The sequence below is a fragment of the Planococcus citri genome, chromosome 3, assembly GCF_950023065.1.
Source record: "Planococcus citri chromosome 3, ihPlaCitr1.1, whole genome shotgun sequence".
NCBI classification, from domain to species: Eukaryota; Metazoa; Arthropoda; class Insecta; order Hemiptera; family Pseudococcidae; genus Planococcus; species Planococcus citri.
This window is the reverse complement of record NC_088679.1, coordinates 27,643,987-27,666,733: the sequence shown is the minus strand read 5'-3', so window position 1 is coordinate 27,666,733 and position 22,747 is coordinate 27,643,987. Positions and strand designations below refer to the sequence as shown.

Genomic DNA, 22,747 nt, shown 5'->3' with positions numbered 1-22,747 from the left:
TTCCTTATTTTTTATGAACCTTTCAAAATTAGCGAATTTCTAGTTTTGCGGAGCACGTGGCTCCTTCAATTCTCAAGATAGACTACTTGTGTACATAACGAATTTTGTTCGTCTCGCCGAGTACTATCACCACACGCCGGCTTTCCGTTCGAAGTTGGGACACCCTGTATTTCAGCTTAATAACTCAAGAAAAGTTAAATATTTTGGCATGTAGGAAATAAAATTTGTTTAAATTGCAGTTACAATTAATGAGCAACTGCAGCTCGTGTCGAATGTAGCCCCCCCCCAACATCCTCATGACGCAGTACCACATCGGTACGTGGAGATGCAGGTGTGGCGTGAGATGTATGAGATTGCCACTGAGAGGGATGACGATTTGCGGGAAGCGTTTACTCGAATTGTGGATCGGTAAACTAATTAATTCGATCATATCCTCGACATTATTCCTCACGCCAGGACACGTATTTTTTTCTTAGAGGGGTACGCAACGAACGTTGCAAAGGAGGAGGGAAAAGGCTCAGCTAGGGGCATCTCGTGACTTGGCCGAGTTGGATGACATAATGCAAGGGAACGCGGAAAGCTAGTGCATTGAATAAAAAATCATATTGAAGAGAATAAAATGCTTAACATTTTATAATTCTATGTAATACCCACGTGCCTACTGAAAATGTCGCTCAATTTTAACTCAAAGTCAGATTTCTACTGCGGGCAGCATGCTTTTACAACTTCGAACTTTGAAAACTTTTGAACGATGAAAGCTAGCGCTTTGATAAAAAAAATCCCATCAAAGAGCACGAAATTGAACATTTTGTTTTTTTTTTTTTAAGTAAAACACCAAAGTGCTCACGGAAAATTTCGCATAATAGGACTATTGCGATATGAGAGAATCATTACCGGTAATTTTTTATAGATCACGAATGTAAGTATGTCAATATTGAAAAAATATTCTCCACAATCGCAATCCGGGTATCTTCTGTCTTCGTTGACGAAAATTCTTAATTACCACGCTCCCTTTACCACCGCGTGCAAAAAATAAAAACAAAAACAGATTAGAAAACCGGTATAGGAATTTCTGCAGAGTGCAGATTCTTTATTATAAGTCACCCGCGTCCGATGCGAACTCGTTTTCGTCACCTATCCCTATATACCCCTCCCCCTCCCCATCCACGCAGCAGTAATACGATTCCAGGCGTAATATCGCATACAGTCTTGGCAAGCGGCAATTAGTGATGGAAGAGAACTTGCAATGATAGCAAACCTGTAGATCGTGGTCAATAAACTGGTTTTATCACCGTTGCGCGGCCTTGTAAATATAATCATCAAACCTTCCTTCTCTTACGTATTATCATCGTCGTCTATCCAGTCAAATTTTAATTCGGCTTTCCTTAAAACTTAGTTAGTACCGTTTGTCAGCTGTAATAGTACTAATACATTGTGTGGTTACCTGGAAACTCTGTTTCGGATTTGCGTACCTGTTTGATTTTTCGAGGTGAGTAGTTGTTTATTTACGTAAAAATTTGGTATGTAATTTAAATAAGTTTATTAAAAAAATTCAGTTCACGTATTTTGAAGAATTGAAACTGAGTATAAGATGAACATTTGGTAGTGATTATTTTTCGAACTTTTTTCAGTGATTTCTGCTTATGAATATTGTTAATTTTTTCGTGATTGATTTGAAGTGAATTAGCCTTTGAAATATGTACAAGGATGTTCATAAGTCAGTGAACCGTTTTGCATAAAAATAAATTAACAATTTGAAAAAAAAATTGGTGTACGGGTGGGATTTGTGCTCTAGACCTTTTGCAAGTTCTGCATGAGTATTTCCACCGCCTTCCAGATTTCCATACCTCCCACACCATTCAGGCTACTCGAAATCGAAGACTTGTCAATTAAGCAGATTACCAACTGGTGTAATTTCTGGAAAAAAGTCTCATTTGCAAAATGTAATTTTTTGATTTTTGACGTAGGATGTACTGTTTGCTCAGAAAATCATCTTCTTTGCAATAAAAAATCTTGCTTTTAAATTGAAAAAAATGAAAAACTTTGCATGCGCGTGTAACATGTAAACCAAGCCTTCCAAAAAAAAATCTTCCATCTTGAACTTGTTTTTGATTAATTTGATTGCTTGTAGTGCAACCTGATGTGAAAATGGGTAATGGCGAAAAAAGGACTTTTTTTATTCGTTTCAAAAGCTGTATCAGGAATCATACCTATCCATTCATATTCATGAATTTCATGTGCAACCTGTCTCTCCAAAAGTCAAAATATACGTAGACGAATTTTGGAAAAACTGAACGCGAGGGGCGTGTAAACATGCACAATTGCACACAGTACTCGTACAGTTCTAATCCAGCAATCGAATCGTAAAATGGAAGCAAAAAATTTGAAAAACGTGGACTTGAATTCATCACTTAGATTTAAACCTTTCTGCTCTCATTTTCCAAAAATAACACCTTCGATAGTTTCTTCTAATTTATCCATTTCATTCTATTTACAAAAGGCTAAACGGGTTTTCAATCTATTTCGAGGCTTACGTATTGTATCCTTTGATTATAAAGATTGTATCAACCTCGAAATAAAATTTAAAAATTGAGATCGTAGTTCACACCTGTTGAAAAAATAAGTTGATGTGTTTTCAGAGAAGGTATCTTTCTATTACGAAAACTAAAAAAAAAAAAAAAAAAATGTATACCTGTATATTCTTGAACCGGTTTTGTTTTACTGCTTTGAAAATAACTTTTGAGAAAAATTTCCATCCTCACAAGCAGTTTATTACGTAGATACTTCGCAATTGTTTTTTTTTTTTTTGAGATCTAATTTCAATAAACCAGAATTGAAATTCGCATAAGTAATTATCGTATAGAAAAGTATTGCAGCAGCCTTAGATTGCTTTGTTGTTTTCTCAAACTTTGCTGGTTAAAATTACATCATTTTATCGACTGATGATGGGGTTATTTTCTACTACATATATTTTTATTGTAGTTGGAAATGTGTGATAATATTTCTGTTTGCACCTGTGTACAAAATACTAGTTCATCAATCATCATGTAGGTAGGTAGGTCTGGGTATAATTACGCTGCAAGAAAATTTTAATATTAGGTTTTCATTCGAAGCTTGGAAATTTTCCACTCGTGGGACCGAATGAATTTTCTCGTAAGATTTTTACAATTGGCAAAAGAAGATTAGTAGGTACCTACTACCTACCTATACGGTGAGCATCTTCGACGAATAGATTGTTATGTTTTTTTCAATCAAATCTCACCAGTCACCTGCACTCATGTTGGCTGTTATGAAAAGTACATAGAAAGAATGTACTCGTACTTATGTACATAGGTACTTAGGTAGGTATAGGTATGTACATAGGTACTTAGGTAGGTATAGGTACTTATACCAGTCTATATATCTTCAAACCGCAAATGTAAAATTCATTTTTCAAATAAATTTTTCATACCGTCGAATTGCTTGATAATTAGGTATGTACCTCTTCAATGTACGAATATTATTGATTTGTAATCAACTAATCATCTATTAAATCGAGTTTCATAAACGCTCAGCTCCTATTATTTGTCTCGTAATGCAGTTCGCAGGATTAGAAATCCAAGAATTGATTGTAATACGCTGCACATGTTGCAAAAAAAGAGAGAAAAATTATAGGTAATTTACGATTGCGTTAGTACGTGTTAAAGATAACAAATTATCAAATTCATGCAATCATCGTGACGAGCAAACGCCAAAATGAAATTTGTCAATATCAATTGAAGCACGTATCAAACAAAATGATAGCACTCCCCCCTCCAAAAAAAATTCCATTTGATGATAAAATTGCATCACAGTATCCCTATACCTGGTGAACATGAATGAAAAAAAGTAGCCTTATTTTACGAGCGTCGAATTTATTTTCCTGGAGCGAATTTTTTTTCTCAATTTTAAGGATTCGATTGTACGTATGAAATGTACTCGTATAGGTGCAAAAGTTAGCATACCTATTGATTACCTACTTTTGCATAAAAATACCTAGTTTGAAACAGAATTTAATAGGATTACGATGGTTTAGAATGTACGTCGACGTGTATTACATACGTTGCAATACACTCTCGTTGAATTTTTATAATAGCTGAATAGCGACTGTAAAAAATATTAGCGATTTATTTTGCGTAACGCTGCAAGTTTTTGCTGCATGTTTTTATTTACACATAGTAGGTCTAGGTACGCATTTGTAGTATATTTACATCGTGGTATTACACCGTGTCAACTCTAGAATTACAACCTAGCCTTAATATCTATTGCAGAACGAGGTGTAGAAATAGTTATAATTTTTATATCTTAAACTTGGCGGTCCCAGTTATGATATTTCATTTTTACGAGTTTTTTCCAAGTCTTGTCTCTATGCGGTATTTTGTTCTATTTTTTGATGAAATTTTCCTTAAAAAAAAAACAGCTCACATTGCTACTTATTCGTTTAAGTGAACTGTACAAAAAAAAATCTGACCAAAATTGTGTACCAAGCAACAAAGCAGAAAATTGAAGTACGTAGTACAAATATTCGAAAAAAATAGTTACGATTATATAATTAATTCGGTAGCATTCGATATTTGGTTATCAACCTGCAGTGACAGTAAACCGGTTATATGCACCTACTGTTTTATTTGGAACGTCGAAAAGTTTATCAAACAAGTGTTACTCAAGTCATAGCAACACTACCTACTATTTTTTACACGTATTAGATCAACCTCTTACCGTTATAAAGGCCAATGGTATTTTCAACTTTCAATGTGCTTCGAAAATAGGTATCTGCTCTGCTACAAAAATTCACGACTTTGAGCAAAATTTTCTGATATTTTTTGTATGTATGTAGATGTACGTCTATAGGAAGGAGGTCTAGGTAGGTAGATGCCACCTGATAACTTTTGCGTGGGTTTAACTTTGAGCATGACATGAGAAAAAAATGTTGATTTTTTTTCAAATTATCATACAGAAACGCCGACTGTTTAAATAGGTAAATATTACGTTGAATTTGATTATTGCAAATAGAAAGGGTTATTCGAGAGATTGCTGAATAATTTAGATGAACTCACGATGAAAAAAATTCTATGCAGTTGTACCTTAGCACTTTTGTTGGTGGTGCCTTGTAAAATCATGTGAGGAAGAAGTACCCATTCCTTACTTGAAAAATGCTAATTGCTAAACAACTAAGCATTTTTTAAATTTTTTTAATACGACGTGGATTATTCTTCAAGTTCACTAATCAGATCCCTGAGAAAATAATGCACTACAAATTCTGAGAAGTATTAAATTCAGAAAAATCAACTTTACTCGTCAAAATATTGTTTGTTGGAGTTGTAAAATTTTAAAAGCTTCCGGTGTCGCTCTGCTCGGGTCAAATTCGCTTTCCTTTTTAAAATTGAAGTTCAATTTAATAGAAATCCGAAACATAGAATTTCAAATCCAGAAAAATCACATTTCACGCATCAAAAAATGACTTTTTCTGTCTCATGGATTGGAAAATTTCTTAATCTTTCGCACAGGCTGATTAAAATTTCCTTATGAAAAATTCACAAAGAAAGCTTCCAGAATCTTGGTCAAATCAACGTACGTTTTCAAGTTTTCCATCAATTTTATGGCTCACTGGGGGAAATGAAAGGGATTTTGGCAAAAATGGAGAGCATTTTTGTACACAGCACCTCTAGAAAACCTGGAAAAGGGCGAGGTGTCATGTGAACGAGTTTACTTTGGGCCTTTTCCTCCAATTTTGGACATTTCTCTCCGATTTGCCACCTGGCTCACCTGGGCACTAACCCTCGAGTCCACCACTGGCAAGTTTTGATAAAATCAACAACTTGGGGAGGGATGGAATTCGAAGCTTCTACCCCCTAGACAAACGTGAAGTTTTGTAATTTGATGGCTCATCCCACCACGAATGTGCCCCTTGTTGCTATTCAACTACGGATCAGAAAATCTTTAATATTTCTGCACCTTATACAAAGGTATACCTACCTACATACATTATATTCCATCTAAAATACGAGACTATTCAATTTACTCGCGAGTATACGAGTAGTCGAGTACGATACGTAATGAAATAGTCAAGCTTGATGTGCATAAATTGTTAATGTTTTACGCGAATCATCGAACGAGCGGAGCAACGCGTTGCGAAGTTTAATGTGCCGATAAAAAGTAAAAGTATACTTTACGTACAAGTCTGTCATCGAAATGAATTTATGATGGTGAATTGACTGCGTTATAAAAAATAAAAAGATACGTCTGTATTCCTAAAACAATTGAATTAAGGTGTTTATTTAAGGTCGTAACCTGAATACTGTATGAGATCGTGGTGGCATGCTCTTTCGTACGTATGATTATTCCTGTCTGTATACGATATGATATTTCGGATGAAGAGGAAATATTATTAAGGTACTGGCAGAATTTTTAATTAGCTGGATACCGTGTCACGAAGACAGGATAAAGAAGGTAGCCGATGTCATTTGACGAGTAGTAGGGCACAGGCAAACATAATTACTGTAGTTATTAATTTCATAAACGGCGTATTTTTCTTCTTCTTAGGTGTGTTGGTCGTAATAATCACTCGACTGTTTACTCTAGTGTACTGTACAGCATTATTCGCATTCTGGAGGAAACCTCCGGGTCACGTTTCAAAAAAAAATTCCACGTTGGATTTCCCTGAAGAAATTTTCGTACCCCCAAAGTATATGACCCGGAGGTGTTTGTTCAGTGATGCGACCTACCCGAAGCTTTTCCTTAATGGCGCGAGTAACACAGGGCATAACATGACGTCATTAAGATGATGGCGGTGTTTTGGAAGCATACATTGATCGATACATCTTTTATGTAGTTTACTATGAATTAAGTTTACCTTGAAACACGGACACGAAAGATGGATAAATTTGTACCTACATTTACACGTAATGTTGTCTCGAACTGGTAGAGAATCTCGTTCGAAAGTATTGTGACATTATAAATCTAACTATGTTCATTTCGGTTGCAAAATACGAACATACCTATCAGCGAGTGATAAAACCAACGCTGTAACATCTTTTCTTTTCAAAATTATCAAATAAGTAGTAACGCTTCGCCATTATTGTAGTAAAATGTATGTTTATGAAAGCAATTGCAATGTGGACTGGGGATACTGGGTAGTAAATTTTACATCTTTGTGTTATCGCTAATGGGAAATACTGGTCTTTGGATGGATACACTTGTGCTTTCTTTGATTTCCTGGAAACTTTACCATTATACTATGTATAGGAATAAGATGGATGGTTATGGCTTAATTATACAAGGTACCTGCAGGTAAATTGAATAATTAAATTGTCCACGTTTTGCGATTGTAGCCTGTAATATTGTACTCGGTATGTAGCATAAACAGAATGTCCTGTCTATGTCCGCCCATTACACATTGAGGAAGTCTGGGCCCAAATGAAATTCGCAAATCCAATTTTTTGGCTGAACAAGAAGAAAAAAATTTGAAGCTTTATTCTAAAAGCATTTTAAATCAAGCCGAGCACCCCTTCTCTCATTTAAATGTTTGGGGGAAGGTATTGTTGCTATTTCAGCTCAGCTCAAGTAATAGATTGTCAAATATGAAATTCTACGTTTCCAAATTAATATTTTGAGTAATAACAGGGGCGGACTAGCCTACGATGTCACCCGACGATCACCAGGGCCACTGGGGGCCCCGAAACACCAGTCCAACAAGAAAAAATTGATACAATTTTCACTTTTTATAAACATAAATTTTCGCAATCTTTTGCTCTCGCTTTTCTCGGACCTTTTTGCTCGTTTTTTATTTAACAATTGACATTTTTAATTACCTACCTGTTAGGTACATATTCAAATTCTAAAATTGTGAAGTCAAAATTTTTTTTGAAATCTTTTGCCCCAACTTGGCTTAGGCCTGTGGGTGTATTTTTTTCAAATTGAATTTTTAAAAAAAATATAATATTAAAACTTTTAAAAATGTTTAAAGCGAGCAAATTTACACCTTACTTATACCAGAAAAAAATGTTTTTTTTTTACTCCTCAAAACAAGCTTCTGCTGCCCTCGCTTCGCTCAGGTCTGCTTTGCTTTTCATTTCCAAAATTGAAATTTAAAAAAAACAACATTCACATTTTGAAATTTTTGAGCAAAAAAAAATAAGTTTTTAAAAAACACAACGTTTTTAGTTTATTGGGATACGAATTTTCGAACACTTTTACCCTCGCTTCGTTCGGGCCAATTCCTATCTCTTTCCCAAACAAAAAACAATTTCATATTTGAAACTTTCATATGAAAATTCAAAAGAGAACATTACACTTTTTTAATAAGCTTCAAAGTGAGTAATTATGTACAATGTACATCAATTGGTAAAATTGTCATTTCATCTCCAATTTCATTTCATAGAAACTTGTCATTTTATTCCGCAAAATTGGTATTTTTTCCCATCATGCCGATCGGCAAATTTTCAATCACCCTACCTCACCCCCTCTCGAACAGCCTCTACTTTTGTTCCTGTCCATTGGACCATTTTTTTGGCGAAATTAAGAGGCAGAAGATTCTAGAGAGGATGGATAGATGACTTATGCAACTGAACGATTCATTGATATCATGTACAAAATGATTCTTAAACTAAAAGCATCAAGTGTTCATCGTCCAATAAAAACTTCTCTTTTGCCAAAAATTGGATAAAAAATTGAATAAAATTCAGCGAAGCCAGATTTTTCTCAAGGAGGGGGCAAAACCAAATGAAAAATTGAAATTAGAGGTCTTTTCTTGACCCTTCAAAGAAATAGCTACGCGAAAAAACAAACGCATTAAGCTGCACTTTCGAATCTCATGAAAGATAATCACCCGAAGCTGACGTTAGTTTGGAAAATCGACCGTATAAATCATTCGTAGTACCTACGACCTCCAGTTTTGAAAAAACTAATAATATATTTTATGAAAATCATCGAGATATAACCGCGGCACAAATAAATCAACAATGTTCATGGCCAAGTATGTAAATATTACCTAGTAACTACCACGATGAAAATAAATTTCAAATCCAACTAGGTACCTAGGTATGTGCAAGTAAGTACATACGTACTTAAAGCGTAAATACGAGTACCTAGACCCGGTATACGATGCAATTCACGATCAACATTATGATTACGACTACACTTTTATTCAATCAATTTGACGAAAAATTAGATTTTATAATAAAAATTCAATGTCTTTGAAACTGCACGATTGACCTCTTTAAACAGTTCGACAGGAATGAAAGTTTGTCAATTTTACTTGACCATATCTACTTCATATAACTGTAAATTTCAGTAAATTTTTTCCCGCAACTCGAATGTTTCCAAATTTTTACGAATTATTACAGCAAAATTCTCGTATGCATAACTCAAGATGTGATATTATTACATCAAAATCAAGACAAAGACAGTAATTTCAGTCTCGTCGTGCCAATCGGATAAAATTTTTCTCGTAAAATGACCCAAGGAAACGTAGTTAAAATAGACGATAATCGGGTTAAGGTTACCTCAAGATGGAATATCGATGCTAGGTATAGGTAGGTAGAGATACCATATGCAACGTATATATACGTAAAATTGATGCATACGTAAATTTGCGATCCTCAACAGAAGGTTGTAGGTATTTTCTTTCACTTAAAACATAGATCTATCATCTCAGATCAATTTCATCGAATCGATGATACGGAATGAAATTCGTTGTTGAATATACCTTTACCTATGTCAAACCTTTCGAGAAACCTAACGAAAATTGAATTTCGCAAAAGAACAATCGCGCCGGTAGCACCATCCAGTAGTAGATCGTTACAGTAATTACCTATACAAATTGAGAAACAAACCCAGCTGATATTCATCTATATGTACGAAAAATCGTAGATAACATCGTATTATCTGTACGAAACCGTCTCATGTTAACCGGTTCCCTGTACACCTATTTGAATCACATCTCGGAATCCAGAAATGATTAAATCGATTAATCGACTCTGAAAAAAAGAACTCGTTTTGCAAAGGTAATAACATTGAGCAACTTGACCATAATTGCGTCATAGCACGTGGAATAGAAGAACTTGGTCGCTAAGTTACATAAAAATCTCGCACGGATGCTTGAATATACTAATGCGCCTACGTTATCAACACGTATATGCCGCTTCAGTCCCGACGTTCTTACCTATTACCCTAAATTTCGCCCAATAAGTAGGTAAGTAATCAAATCGCGGTGTTACACATGTTTATCATTACAGTTGTTTTGGCTTCGTATCATCAATTATAAAGCAACTGCATGTTCATTCGTATAGTTTTAAAATTATTGTCCACCGAAGCATGAATCGTAATAACGAGACAAAACATGAAAATTCAATACCTAACCTACCTAGGTAGGTACCTATACATGAACAGTTCACACACGTACACCTAGACCTACTATACTCGTATTTATGTAGGAAGTATACGAGTAAGTAGCAAATGAACTTGATCTGATTAACCTAAAAAGTCATCAAATAAGAGCATAGTTGAACGTGAAATGGAAAATTTTAAAGTTTGAAGTTTGAAAAAAGTAATTCAGAATCAATTTTTGAAAACTTCATCTTTTTTTGTGAAAATTCTTCATCCTCTCGAATGAAATACAAAGTTTTTGAAAATTTATCCCAAATAAGCATTTAATCGAAAATGAACGAAATATTTTCCATCACGCTCTATCAAACAGAAACCAAGTTTTTTTTTCGTGTTTTTTCAACAAAAAGCAAAAAATACCAATAATCATGAGGGGAAAAAATGAGATGTTCAAAAACATGTCAACAATTTCGAAGGTTTTCCCCTCAAGCAGTGGTGCCCAGAAGACAAATTTCAAGAGGATGATTCCTCAAAAAGTTATATGTATTTCTTTTGCGAGGAGGGGGGACGGAAAACCGCGAAAATCACCACTCCTCTGTAAAATTACCGCCCCCGTCCATTAGGAATCCAACTCTATGCTTTGTTAGTTACCTATATCTGATGTACCCAATTGAAAATCTTGGATCTTTGAGACAAGATGAAGGTGATATGTACGTACCTACTTAATACAGTTTGCAAATATAATAAATAATGAAGGAAAGTGCTCTACTTTCGATACACCAATGATAGCAAAGAAAAGGTGATGCGTTAGAAGATTCCACGATGAAATGGATGTAGATCCTGACACTGATTTAGACAACTTCCATGATTTGAAAGTCAACGTTTGGTTTGTTGTGATCAATGTCCTGTGGTAAGGGGACGTTCAGAGAACGATTCACAGCGAATAATTTGCAAATTTTAGAAGAAGCCAATCTTCTGACTCATCAAAAATTTGTTGAGACGAAGATAACAAAATCACGTAATAACGTTGTTTCTACTCATCCTAATTGCAGTGCTTCCGTTAAAAATAAAGGCACGCAAGATACTAAACAGCCCGAAGAAAATGAGAGTGATGAGAATGAGGATGAATATGAGGAGCTATGTGTAGGCTATACTGTATAGTCAGAGCCAGAATAGGAAAATTCCTGAACCTTTGCGGATAAGCAGAGGGTGTTGCAAACCATTTCGTTTAATTTCTCAATTTTCAACGTTTTCTTCGTTGAGAGCTCTCAATAAAATCTTGATAATTTTACTACACTTCAGAATGCGTATTCAGCAAGCATAAAATTATTGAAAATTATTTACGTAACGTTATGTTTAACCCATACATGAGCTCAATGTTGATTCTAGCTGCTGAATCAGTTATTTTAGAAATGATAGATAATTGATCCCTTCGCAAGAATTTCAAAATTGCTCTCAGACAGAGTTGCGATTACAATTATAATGGATTGTATCCGATCAACAACACTAAGGCAACCAACCATTTCGAACTTTTTTCAGTGTTTGGGTTGAAAATGGGCTTAATCGATAGTTTAGAGCCTAAACAAAAAACAGAGTGAGTTTTTTAAATTTGAGTTGTTTTTGTGGTCAGAAGAGACTGTCTAAGTTGCGAAAATGACCATTTTTGCCCTACTTCAAGAATTCGTAGCGACATCACTGAGATCAGTATTGTTTTGTGAAAAAACCGAGGTCATTTTCGTATTCTACGCACTTTTTTAAGTAAACTACTTTCCCCAATTTTTGATTTTCGAAGTTTCGAGCGCATAAGACTAATTTTCCTAAATACGAAAAATTCAATTTTGAACTTCGGGTGAACACAGTTCCGCGCCACGATTACGTGGTGGAGTAACGCCAGCGTCGCGCGCTCGTAGTTTTAAAATATTATACAAATAAAAATCTTCCGTATGCGCTCGAAACTTCAAAATTCAAAAATCGGAAAAAGTAGTTTACTTAAAAAAAAGTACGCAGAACCTGAAAATAGCCTTGGTTTTATTCGCAAAACAATGCTGATGTTGCTGCAAACTTTTGAAGTAGGGCGAAAATGGCCATTTTTGCAACTTTGATCGTCTCTCTCTCTCCTGATCACAAAAACTACTCAAATTGAAAAACCTCACTCTTTTTTTTTTGTTTTAGGGTCTAAAGTATCGATTAAGCCCATTTTCAACCCGAACACAAATTTTCCGTTGCATAGTGTAATCTATGCATCTTCAGCTTTCAGATATTTTTATGCACCCTTCATTGTTTTGTTGAAAAATTGATTACTTAGGACTACAAAAATAATGGAGGGAGAGACAGTTTCAAAGTTGTGAGGGGGAGGGGGTAATTCCTCGACGCATTGTGGGATCTCGGGCATCGCCACCCTCAAGGGGGAACTTGCATCATTTTTTCTTTCAATTTCATATTCATATTCGTCTTGAAAAAACATATTACCAGTAGCAAAAAAAATATGTTCATATCATTGAAAGAAAACTGTTTTACAATTTTCATTAATTTCAAACGTAAGTAAGTAATTTTTTTCATCAGTTTTTTTATCAGTATTTCAAATACGCCAAAGCTTAGATACCACGACCTTTGTGTATAGGTTTCTCTGTACTTTGTAAGCGCATATAGCTAAGCATATGGCATAAGTGTAGCGCTGATCAAATACGTGGGTACATTTTTTCGTATGCCCTAGTATTTATTGTTAGATTTATTACTCTCGGATAGATAGGTCGTAATAGCACATAGCACGTGGCAAATTACATACAAAAATAATAACTAGACATGTGCTAGAATGTAAATGTAAACGTATGCGCGATTATCGATTGACGTATCAGCAAAATATCCGAAGAGCTATAATATACATACAAGCCTAGAAGCAGACGCCTTAAGCTAATTTAAAACAAGTCTACGCAACGTACATACCTACATACGTCGGTGTCAATTAATTGTTGCACTTCATTAATTGTAGGTCTAGGTATGGTTAACATAAAAACCAGATATGCTCTAACACAGATATAATATTGTGTTTGCACAGAAAATGCATTTCATGAAATTGCATCGTAGGTACTGCAGTCTGCAACTGAGTGATTGCGGTAATGAAACGATTTTATGTATTTGAAATGAAACGGGATAGCGAGATGTAGTACGCTAGCCTTGAACCATCTCTATGAATGAGCTACACGTATGTAACGATGATGAAAGTTGCAGGTGATATATAAATCTAGACGAAGAATAGACAGGAAAAAAATACGTATCATTGGCTGAAAAAATCGTTAATATTAAAAGAAAAAAAATCCCAGATATCGGATACCCACTTATCGTCGAGTCTGCATGTATTTTAATTTTTTTCTACTGATTCAGCAACAATAACTAGAATTACCTAACTCTAGTTTCACGTGTTGAATATTTCAAAGGTCATTGTACTTGACATGTCTCTCGAAATGATATTTGTCTTTTAAAAAAAGTTCAATAGATGGGAGAAAGTTGGGTGATAAGATTACAACATTTTCAAAATGACTGATAGGTACCTGAATTATGCTTATTTGGCAACTGTTTTCGAGTCAAGAGTAGGAGTCGTTGCTGTGTTTTAAAAAATCGAATTTGCTAAATCTGTTCTAGCGATGCAGTTTTAGTTCGACTCGTAGACATCGTACATTACATGCTTACTGCAGACAGATGATGAGGAGGAAAATAAGAAAAGTCCTTTGGTTTTTCTGATATCGTGTAACATATTGAAAAATAATCACGATTATCAACAACTTGGAAAAAAATTCAGTTGACTTTCTGACATTACGCCAGACTTTTAAAAACTTGAAAAAAAATATATTGTTGGCTTTCTGACGTTAGTAAGTTAGTATGCCCGATTTTGAAAACATTGGGACAAAAACCTGTTGACTTTCTTTCGACATTTTGTCAGAGTTTTTATAAATCGAGGAAAAAATCTTGTCGATTCTCTGCTGCTATGTCAGACTTAAGGAGGAAATCAATGAAACGATGATCCGAAAGTCCATACAAAATTTCAAAAAATTTCGTCCATTGGTTTTGACGTGATTCGCCGTCTAAAAAAACGAACTTTCAATATTTATTATACGATATACGAGTAGAAAACGTGTTCATATCACAAATATCAGAAACACCAATATAGCTTGGCGCGATGAAGTTATTGTAAAGTCAAGTTCCTCAAGTCATTCTGACCGGTCGATGAGATGGTATTTAGCATACATAACCTACATTTGTAATCGAGAGTGAAATTATATAATTACGAGATGCCGCCTTTTTGATTTGATATCTTAATTGATGAAGTGTCGTGAAGGCCAATTCCCGCTGTGCACAGTTTAACACACCCGTTTGTCTCAAGATGCAGAAGTACGTACATTGATATTGGAGAAGTTTTGTTGATAATAAGTTCCCGTTAAAGATTCGTATAATGTGGTTCAAGTACTTCACCTACCATACTCTTGTGGTGAATTTTTCCTACCTGAAATACCGCTGAATTGACTAAAATTGAATTAAATAGGTACCGTTACTATATGAGTAGAATTACACAATTTTCACCTCGTGTTGATGTGTAGAGTTTCTGGTAGACGATTAAGAGTTCGGGTGAAAAATGATTATACATATTATTGCAACGTTATAAGTGCCTACTGCCTACTATATTGCAAACGTACATATAATATCGATTTATGTGCATGATGAAGTCTGCGGAGGATTATGCTAGTTTTCGGAACGATTAAGCTGGATTTTGTGTTGGTTATTCGCAGGTGATTCTCAAACGTATGTACAAAATTGATACTGTAATTGATGGATTTTATACCGCATGGATTAAGTTACTTGGTATTGTGAGGTTTAAAAAAGTTACCTACGATTCGTGCTTCGTGGGCAACTGTGACTTGCGATAGAATAGGATATAATTTCGTAGCTTTTTGCAGAAATAGATATCTTCATCTATGTACTTGTACCGGGTGACCGAGAATAATGGATATGTTCTGATAAGCCAAACCGGGAAAAAAATTCCCCAAGTAAAAATTGGAAAATGGAATAACAATGGAGAAAGGTGCTTTCGAATTATTGTATCGATGCCAAATGAAAGATTATTTCGTGTTTCATTGAAACAATCACTCAAACGCCCATTTTTTACATGATTATTTAATTTTCCAATTTTCATAATGGGAATTTTCTCTCCATTTTGATAACATCGAAATCCCTTATTCTTGGTCACCCGGTATGTATTTCTTGAGAAGTCGATCTACTCGAAAATTTTCAACGACAACGTTTCGCCTCTTCTTCAACATTGTAGCAGTTTTGATTTGTGTTTTTTTTCTTCAAATTTTTTATTCAATGAAAAAGTTTGTTGAAAAAAAAAATAATTCGTGTTTTGTTTTATAGACATTGGAATCCAACTCTAAAATTACTCTTCCCCCCCCCCCTCTAACTGAAGAAGAAGATTCCACAATGATATGGGTGTAGCTGTAGATACTGAGACTGACGAGTCAGTGTTGCCAACCCTCGAGATATATCTTGAGAATACAAGATTTGGGCAATTTTGTGAAGATTGACCCAAAATCACTTGATTTTGAAGCAAACCTCAATTGCACACTAACGGGCTTAAGCTTTGTATGCAAATGCGAAGACGCCACAATTTTCAACAGCGATCAGTTCACATCGTTTTGCCAAAATCATGGTATTGATCACTTTGCAGGATGGCCAAAATTGCTCTCAGATACGTTAATGCACGCCCGAATGTAAATAAATAAATTGTTTTGCTGAAAAATTGATTATTAAGGATTATAAAAAATGGGGGAGTGTTGGGAGATCTTGGCACCACTGATTGAGAAAATATACTCAATTGCTGGATTCTTTGTGGAAAAAAACCTGCAGTCTTGATTGAAAAACTCGAAACATAATTGAATATGTAGGAAAATTATCTCCGAATACATGATTTGCGTGTTTACGTGCTAAATTTTTAGGCGAGCTTAATTGAATTAAATTAGTACGTACGTGTTGAAAATGTATAACTTAATTGAAAGTTGCAGTATTAATTTTTGTAGGTAGATAATTAAGTAGCAAATTATTCTACTTATCGTCTACAAAAATTTTAAAAAGTAGGTACCTAATTTAACAAGTGTTCTTCATGATTCAATTGCTTAGTGCGTTGTGTAATGCACTATACGTCTACCTTTATAAACAATTGCGCGTTACAGGATGTGCAATTATGTTTATTCGTGAAATACAACATACCTACTTGTCTGTATGGTATTGAAATCTCCAAATGGAGATTTTAAGTAGAAGTTTACCAACTAATTAGGTGTTTACTTGCTGTCAGATGAACCATTAAAAAGATCTATGATCACAAAATTTTCATTGTTCATTTTTTTTCTTTTTTGAACTAAGTACTCCAACATTTTAGGATTGAAATTTTGAAGGAAAATAGAGGGATCAAAATGGTGTATTATGCCTTGAAAATTTCAATAAGACTTCAACTGATCTTTTAATTTAATTTGGTGTGGATATTTGCTAGGTACTCGTATATGTACCTATTTGTAAAATTATAGTTCAACCCACTTTTAGAACCATTTCAAACAAAGCAGAAGTATCCTCTTGACTCTTAGAGCTGCCCTACCCATGCGGATAGTAGGTTGATTTGTGTTAGATTTGTCAGTTTTCATCTCCCATAAAAAAAAAATTTGCAAAAAATGAAAGCAGCGGATTTGATTTTATGGGCAATGTTGAACATGGCGATAATATTACGAGTTAGGTATTCATGGCCAATCGTTACTGTTAATCATCATAATCATCGCCGGTTCCATCTGTCCATCATTTTGGCCTATATTTACCAGCTAACGTGATATGTGATTATATAAGTACGAGTAATAATGATAAAATATGGTTATTAGACGTATGTATTCGGAAGCACTGTACCATAAGTAGATACTGTACTGAAATTTTGGCGAAAAATTACAGTCGTTGATTTATTTATCGGTTTGTGTATCACTCGTACCTACAATAATAAAATCTGGCAAATAGGTATTTCATAATGGATCATTTTTAGCTATACAAGGTACAGGTAGAGGTATCAGCTTATGATATTAGGTACACATGATGTACCTATACAATACCCACTAGGTCTAGGTACTTGAGGGCAGCAGGCTGCATGATGATGAACTCATTCCGTGTAAATGACTTCAGACTACACGCTGCTGTAGGTACACACAATGAATTGACTTAATTATTGGAGTTCGTGTTACATTGTAATTGACACGTATTGTTTTTAAACGAAGCGTTCTTGCTCTCGGTAATAATTAAATTTACGCCTAATTATTTTCGATCATTCGAAAATCATTTAATTTATTAATTAAGTTATAACCGAGGTTATTTAAATTTGGTCGAGTTGAAAACGTTGAACGATTCATACACGTATAATGCATTTTTATAACATAGGCTATATTTGCCAACATAATGTGTATATGGACCCGTCTGATGTTATATTAGTCATATTTTTAAAATGGTACTAAAATAGGTCTTGAATTCGATAATGATGGTCGAAAATTCATCTTCGACAATAAATAGCCGTTAGACAGACACCCATACGTGTAATTAAATTTCGATATTAACGAATTTAATTTGTTGTATCGTTTTCGGTTAATCTTTCAAGGTTTCGATTTTTTGGTTCATGGAGATTCGATAATATTTTATTTTAGATCGAATTCTTCGTACCGTCATAATGTGGTATAATCATAAGGAATCCCTCTCTATATACGTATGGATTGAATTAAGATAACCTAATACCACCTTGCTTCCATCAGATTCGTACGAATATCAAACTGGATGTTCAAATAATTTGCATATTTTCAATATTGATCCGGTGTTAAAGAAAGGATATACAAACACATACGTATCATTCATGGGCAATCGATGTGAGACAGTAAATGAGCAATTTTAGATAAGTTGTCTCGCCGGAGGCTTACGTCTCTGGTGTAAAATGTCATAAAAATTGACTCATCTGTTCTTCTCGAATCATTTTCAATTTTTAAAAATTTTTATACCCACTAAAATTACTTTTCGCTTGTAAAAAAAATGTTCATACTCTAGTCTATTTGCATTAATCGTTGATTTTTTTCCGTTTGTTTCAGATTGATCAAAATGAAGATCAAACATCCTTTCATGTACCAAGACATAGAAATTCCAAAAAGTAAAATCGACGCTATCGATGCGCTTCGTACCTGGCTCTCTTTTCAACCACATTTACCAAAACTCTCTGGTAAGAGACGAATTACTTAATTTTAATAAATAAGACTCGTCGTCGTGTCAAGGAAATGATTACCTACATTGGTATAGAGAGACTAGTACCCCGACTGATTGAATGATTACTTGTTTATACTGGGATAAACATTATTAACGCCAGGTGACAGTGCATTGACATTGAAATAATAATCATTAACTTCGAGTCTCTTATAAATCGTCATCGTATTCGGAGTTATACGTGCTACATAGTATAGCTACACAGCTAGTTACCTAATTTTAAAAGCCATGGTCGTTGTCAAAAGAATTATTACCTTCAAAGTTCGCTGTATGCATTATTATTTGCACTCACGTTTTTTTTTTAATTTGACATCTTTCTAACTAAGAATGTAAATTCAAGAACCGTCAAATGAGCAATTTGCTTTTTTCTGTGTAATGGAATGGCAAATTGATTATTGGTGTGAAAGATTTTCAAAAAAATTTTTTTGGATATACCTGGTCGAGACGACTGAGTCAGTTTGAATGTTTGATACAAAATTATTCAGTCAGATATACTCGTAGTTGAATCGAAATTTAATTCATATTGGAAAAGTTCAGTATGATGATTTTTTTTTTAAAAGTAGTTGATAGTTGACTAATTGGAAACAATTCTAAAAAAAAAGTTAAGGAATTGAAAATGAAAATAAAAACAAGCATATTGAAGAAGGAAGAACATGAACGAACAGAACTTACTAACTAGCTCATCCATAAATTTGCTCATCAATTTGTAACTACATACAAGACGTCTCAAACTAATTTTATAACCATTATGAACACCATTTATCCAAGGATTTTCCGGTCGTTTTGCGTGGAGTAGAGGACCTTTATATGTCATAGCGATAAAATTTTCATTTAGGTAGTTTTGTATACTGATGGGTTTTTGTGAATTTCATAGCAGGTATCTACAATTTACTTGCTAGCAACAATAATGTGTAGGTACATTGTATGCAATATAATTCATTACCCGTGTATTTTTGACGTTCAATATTTCTTTAATTGTTCAACCTGTTGCTATGAATCATCAGCCTCTTTCGCTTTATTTTTTCAAGCACTTTGTATCTAATTCAACTTCAATATTGCAAAAAGTGGGTTACATTTGCATTATATTACGTAGAATTGATTTTTCATTAAAATAAACAAATTTGAATTAATAAGTTCAAATATTAGTTCACAAACGGAAGTCAAAACATCCTTATTGGTGGCTAATTTTACTTGTATGTTCATGGTTGTGTGGCAGATACATTGTATGTACTCGTAATTAATTACCTACTTAGGTACACGTGCATTTTCCTCCTTGAAGGTGAAATAAAAGTGAGATTTTTTAGATAGATGAACGATTCGATGTGAATAATAAATTCTTGTTGAGTATAAAAATTATTTAATTGCCACGTACGTTGATTTTTGAAATTTATTCAATATTTTCTCGGTAATTTTTCAAGATTGCGATACTTTTTTAAAAACTAGTTCGAATCCCTTCAATTTGAAACCAAGGCAAAAAATTGAACAATGAATATGATTATCGTTTTTCAATGCACCATCCACTCGAGTTTTTTTTCATTTTTGAATGGTATTGTCCCCTGTGATTCTCAAGATATGCAACATGTTCGTCTCCTTCCACGGCCCTTTACATATATAATTTCAAGATGGATTTTTACTTTGAATTTTATATTTTTCAGATGAAACGATCATGTTATTTTTACACAGCTGTTACTATAGTTTAGAACGTACCAAAGATACCATTGAAAATTACTACACATTACGCGGAAAATGCCCGGAATTTTTCAGTAATTGGAATTTTGACGATTTGCAGGAATTATGGAAAGTTGGGTAAGGAAATTCTACGTTGCCTATCTTTTGTTAGAAATTTAGTGGTGCCATGCTCGCCTCTTTCTTACTAACTCATCAACTTTTCTCGAGTCGTGCCAATATCTCCATTTGACTGATTGATTTATGTATTTATGTTCCAGAGAAATGGCACCATTACCAAAAGCCACGCCGGAAGGCTACCAAATTATATTATATCGTTTGAAGGATCTAGATCCATCGAAATTATTATTCAACGATTTGGTTAAATGTTTCTGCGCATTTAACGACGCTAAAATCTCAGAAGATGGCCTTGTTCCAGGTTACATTGTTATACTAGATATGAAAGGCTTATCGTTTAGTCATTTTATGAAAGTTACGCCGTATGTACAAAGTATTAGATGTATTCTGTTATACTTACAGGTTAGTTGAATATGCCGAATGCGTAAAATTAAAACTTCATAAATTTCCATTTGTCCAAAAATTACAACCTAGTTTTTTTTTTGCTTAGGAATGCCATCCAGTTCGTTTGAAGCAAGTTCATGTCATCAATACGGTTTCCTTTATGGATCGAGTTCTCTCATTGATCAAACCATTTATTCAGTCTGAACTCATGAACATTGTAAGATTATTGCGAATTTTATTCACCAAGACGTGTTTTTCTGTTCTCTTAACATTCCTCTCAAACTGTCAACTGCTATAATTACGTAGGTATAAGGTTACCCATGAAAATGCATCCGATGCTGATGATCATTTTCAAGGAAAATCTTATGGGTACCGTCAACTGCCCTAATTTCGAACACTAGCAGTTTTTTCAATTTTTATGATAGGAAATAATACCTTACATGAAGTAAAAACGACACGCTTTCTGATAACTAGTTTAGGTCATGGGCCGTTTCCCTGATGCAAACGTGTTCATTTTATGCCATTCGTTTGACCATTTTCGCGAATTTTTCCAAGAGTCACACATCAAAGTGCGGTGAAAAAGTTATCTACAGAACCTAGCCAAATATTTCGACTGCAAGGAAATGATCCTAAATTATCATCAAGTGACTCTCGATGAAGAAAAAAAAATATTCTGTTCATTTTATTTACCATTCACTTTTGCAAGAAAAAAATCAAAAAACTGTAAAAATCGAGATTTCTGTCCTCATTTTAGACACTCGTTTGCTATTGAGTAAATTGCTACAACATATTTATTCATTTGTCAAAATTTCGGAAATTTGTAAACTGGAATTTTTGATTGAAAATTTTCAGGTAATGAAAATGAGGAAAATTTTCCTTTCCTTTTTCTATTCCTTTTTATTTTCCTCTTGAAATACGACAATTCTGATAGATTATAATTTTCAAATTCTTATCAATCGATAATTTATCGGTTATCACGCAGGGTACTCTAATGGAATTTTTTATTTCAGCTTCATCTTCACGGAAGTGCCGAATCATTAAGTGAATATTTCCCATTGGATTTAATGCCGGAGGAATACGGTGGAAAACAAACTGCAGTCTCTAAATTACACGGTTAGCTGTAGCATTCAGTATACCTATTACCATTTTGTTATCAATTTTGCATCATGATTAGATACATCATTTTATTCACTATATTAATCCGCAATCAACTTTTTCAGACGATTTTAATCGTTTAATGGAAGAACGTTATAAACAATGGTTGAAGGAATGTGAAAAATTCGTAGCAAATGAGAAAAATCGTACTGGTAAACCGAGGAAGGATATTACGAAAGCTAGTACCGAACTGGAAGGATCATTCAGAAAGTTAGATATCGATTAAGGTCGTTTTCTCATTATCACCATTTTTTTATAAATAAAACTATTTTTCCATATAATTTTAAGTACCTATTTTTATATTATGTACAATTTATGGGTTGAATTTATTTTAATACATAATATCTAAAAATTGTCTACCTTTTTTTGTAAACTACATTCCTGTTTAAATATAATACATATTGTAAATTGTTAGTCACTTTATCGTTATTATTTAATGTGCTACAAAAGAATGTACAGAACGACATGTGTCTTTTCGGAAATGAAAGGAAATTTTTTTTACATTGAGTTTTTTCTCGTTTACGTTTTCCCTTTATTCGTTTTGAGTATTTTTCAAAGTTTTTTTTATCAATTCAACTCCATATTTTCATCACATGCACTGATTTTTTTTTACATAATTCCTTCAGAGTTCAAAAATACACTTATAAAAAGTGGTTTCATAATATTAAAGGTGGAAATGAAAAATTCAAATATGATTGGTATTAAAAATCGTGGTCTAGTTCTAATCGAAGGCGAACACTTCGAG

At 34.0% G+C, this 22,747-nt stretch overlaps 2 protein-coding genes across 2 annotated transcripts in view; one reads left to right on the top strand and one right to left on the bottom strand.

Moving 5' to 3' along the window:
* Positions 1 to 22,747, bottom strand: part of LOC135838338 (cytoglobin-2-like) — a 386,622-nt gene that overhangs the window by 307,969 nt on the left and 55,906 nt on the right. The window lies entirely within an intron of this gene.
* LOC135839780 (alpha-tocopherol transfer protein-like) lies at positions 1,212 to 22,420 on the top strand. Its single transcript, XM_065355977.1, has 7 exons — positions 1,212 to 1,489; positions 18,492 to 18,619; positions 20,316 to 20,466; positions 20,607 to 20,865; positions 20,954 to 21,064; positions 21,858 to 21,960; positions 22,068 to 22,420. The coding sequence occupies exons 2-7, from the start codon at positions 18,502 to 18,504 to the stop codon at positions 22,226 to 22,228; spliced, it is 903 nt and encodes a 300-aa protein (XP_065212049.1). The 5' UTR covers positions 1,212 to 1,489; positions 18,492 to 18,501; the 3' UTR covers positions 22,229 to 22,420.

What these genes read in the sequence shown, in the direction of transcription:
- LOC135839780 (XM_065355977.1), top strand. Translation starts at nt 18,502, where the DNA reads ATGAAGATCAAACATCCTTTCATGTACCAAGACATAGAAATTCCAAAA. An exon ending in GTATTCTGTTATACTTACAG is followed by an intron (nt 20,866 to 20,953) that starts GTTAGTTGAATA and finishes TTTTTTGCTTAG; the next exon opens with GAATGCCATCCAGTTCGTTT. An exon ending in AGTCTGAACTCATGAACATT is followed by an intron (nt 21,065 to 21,857) that starts GTAAGATTATTG and finishes TTTTTATTTCAG; the next exon opens with CTTCATCTTCACGGAAGTGC.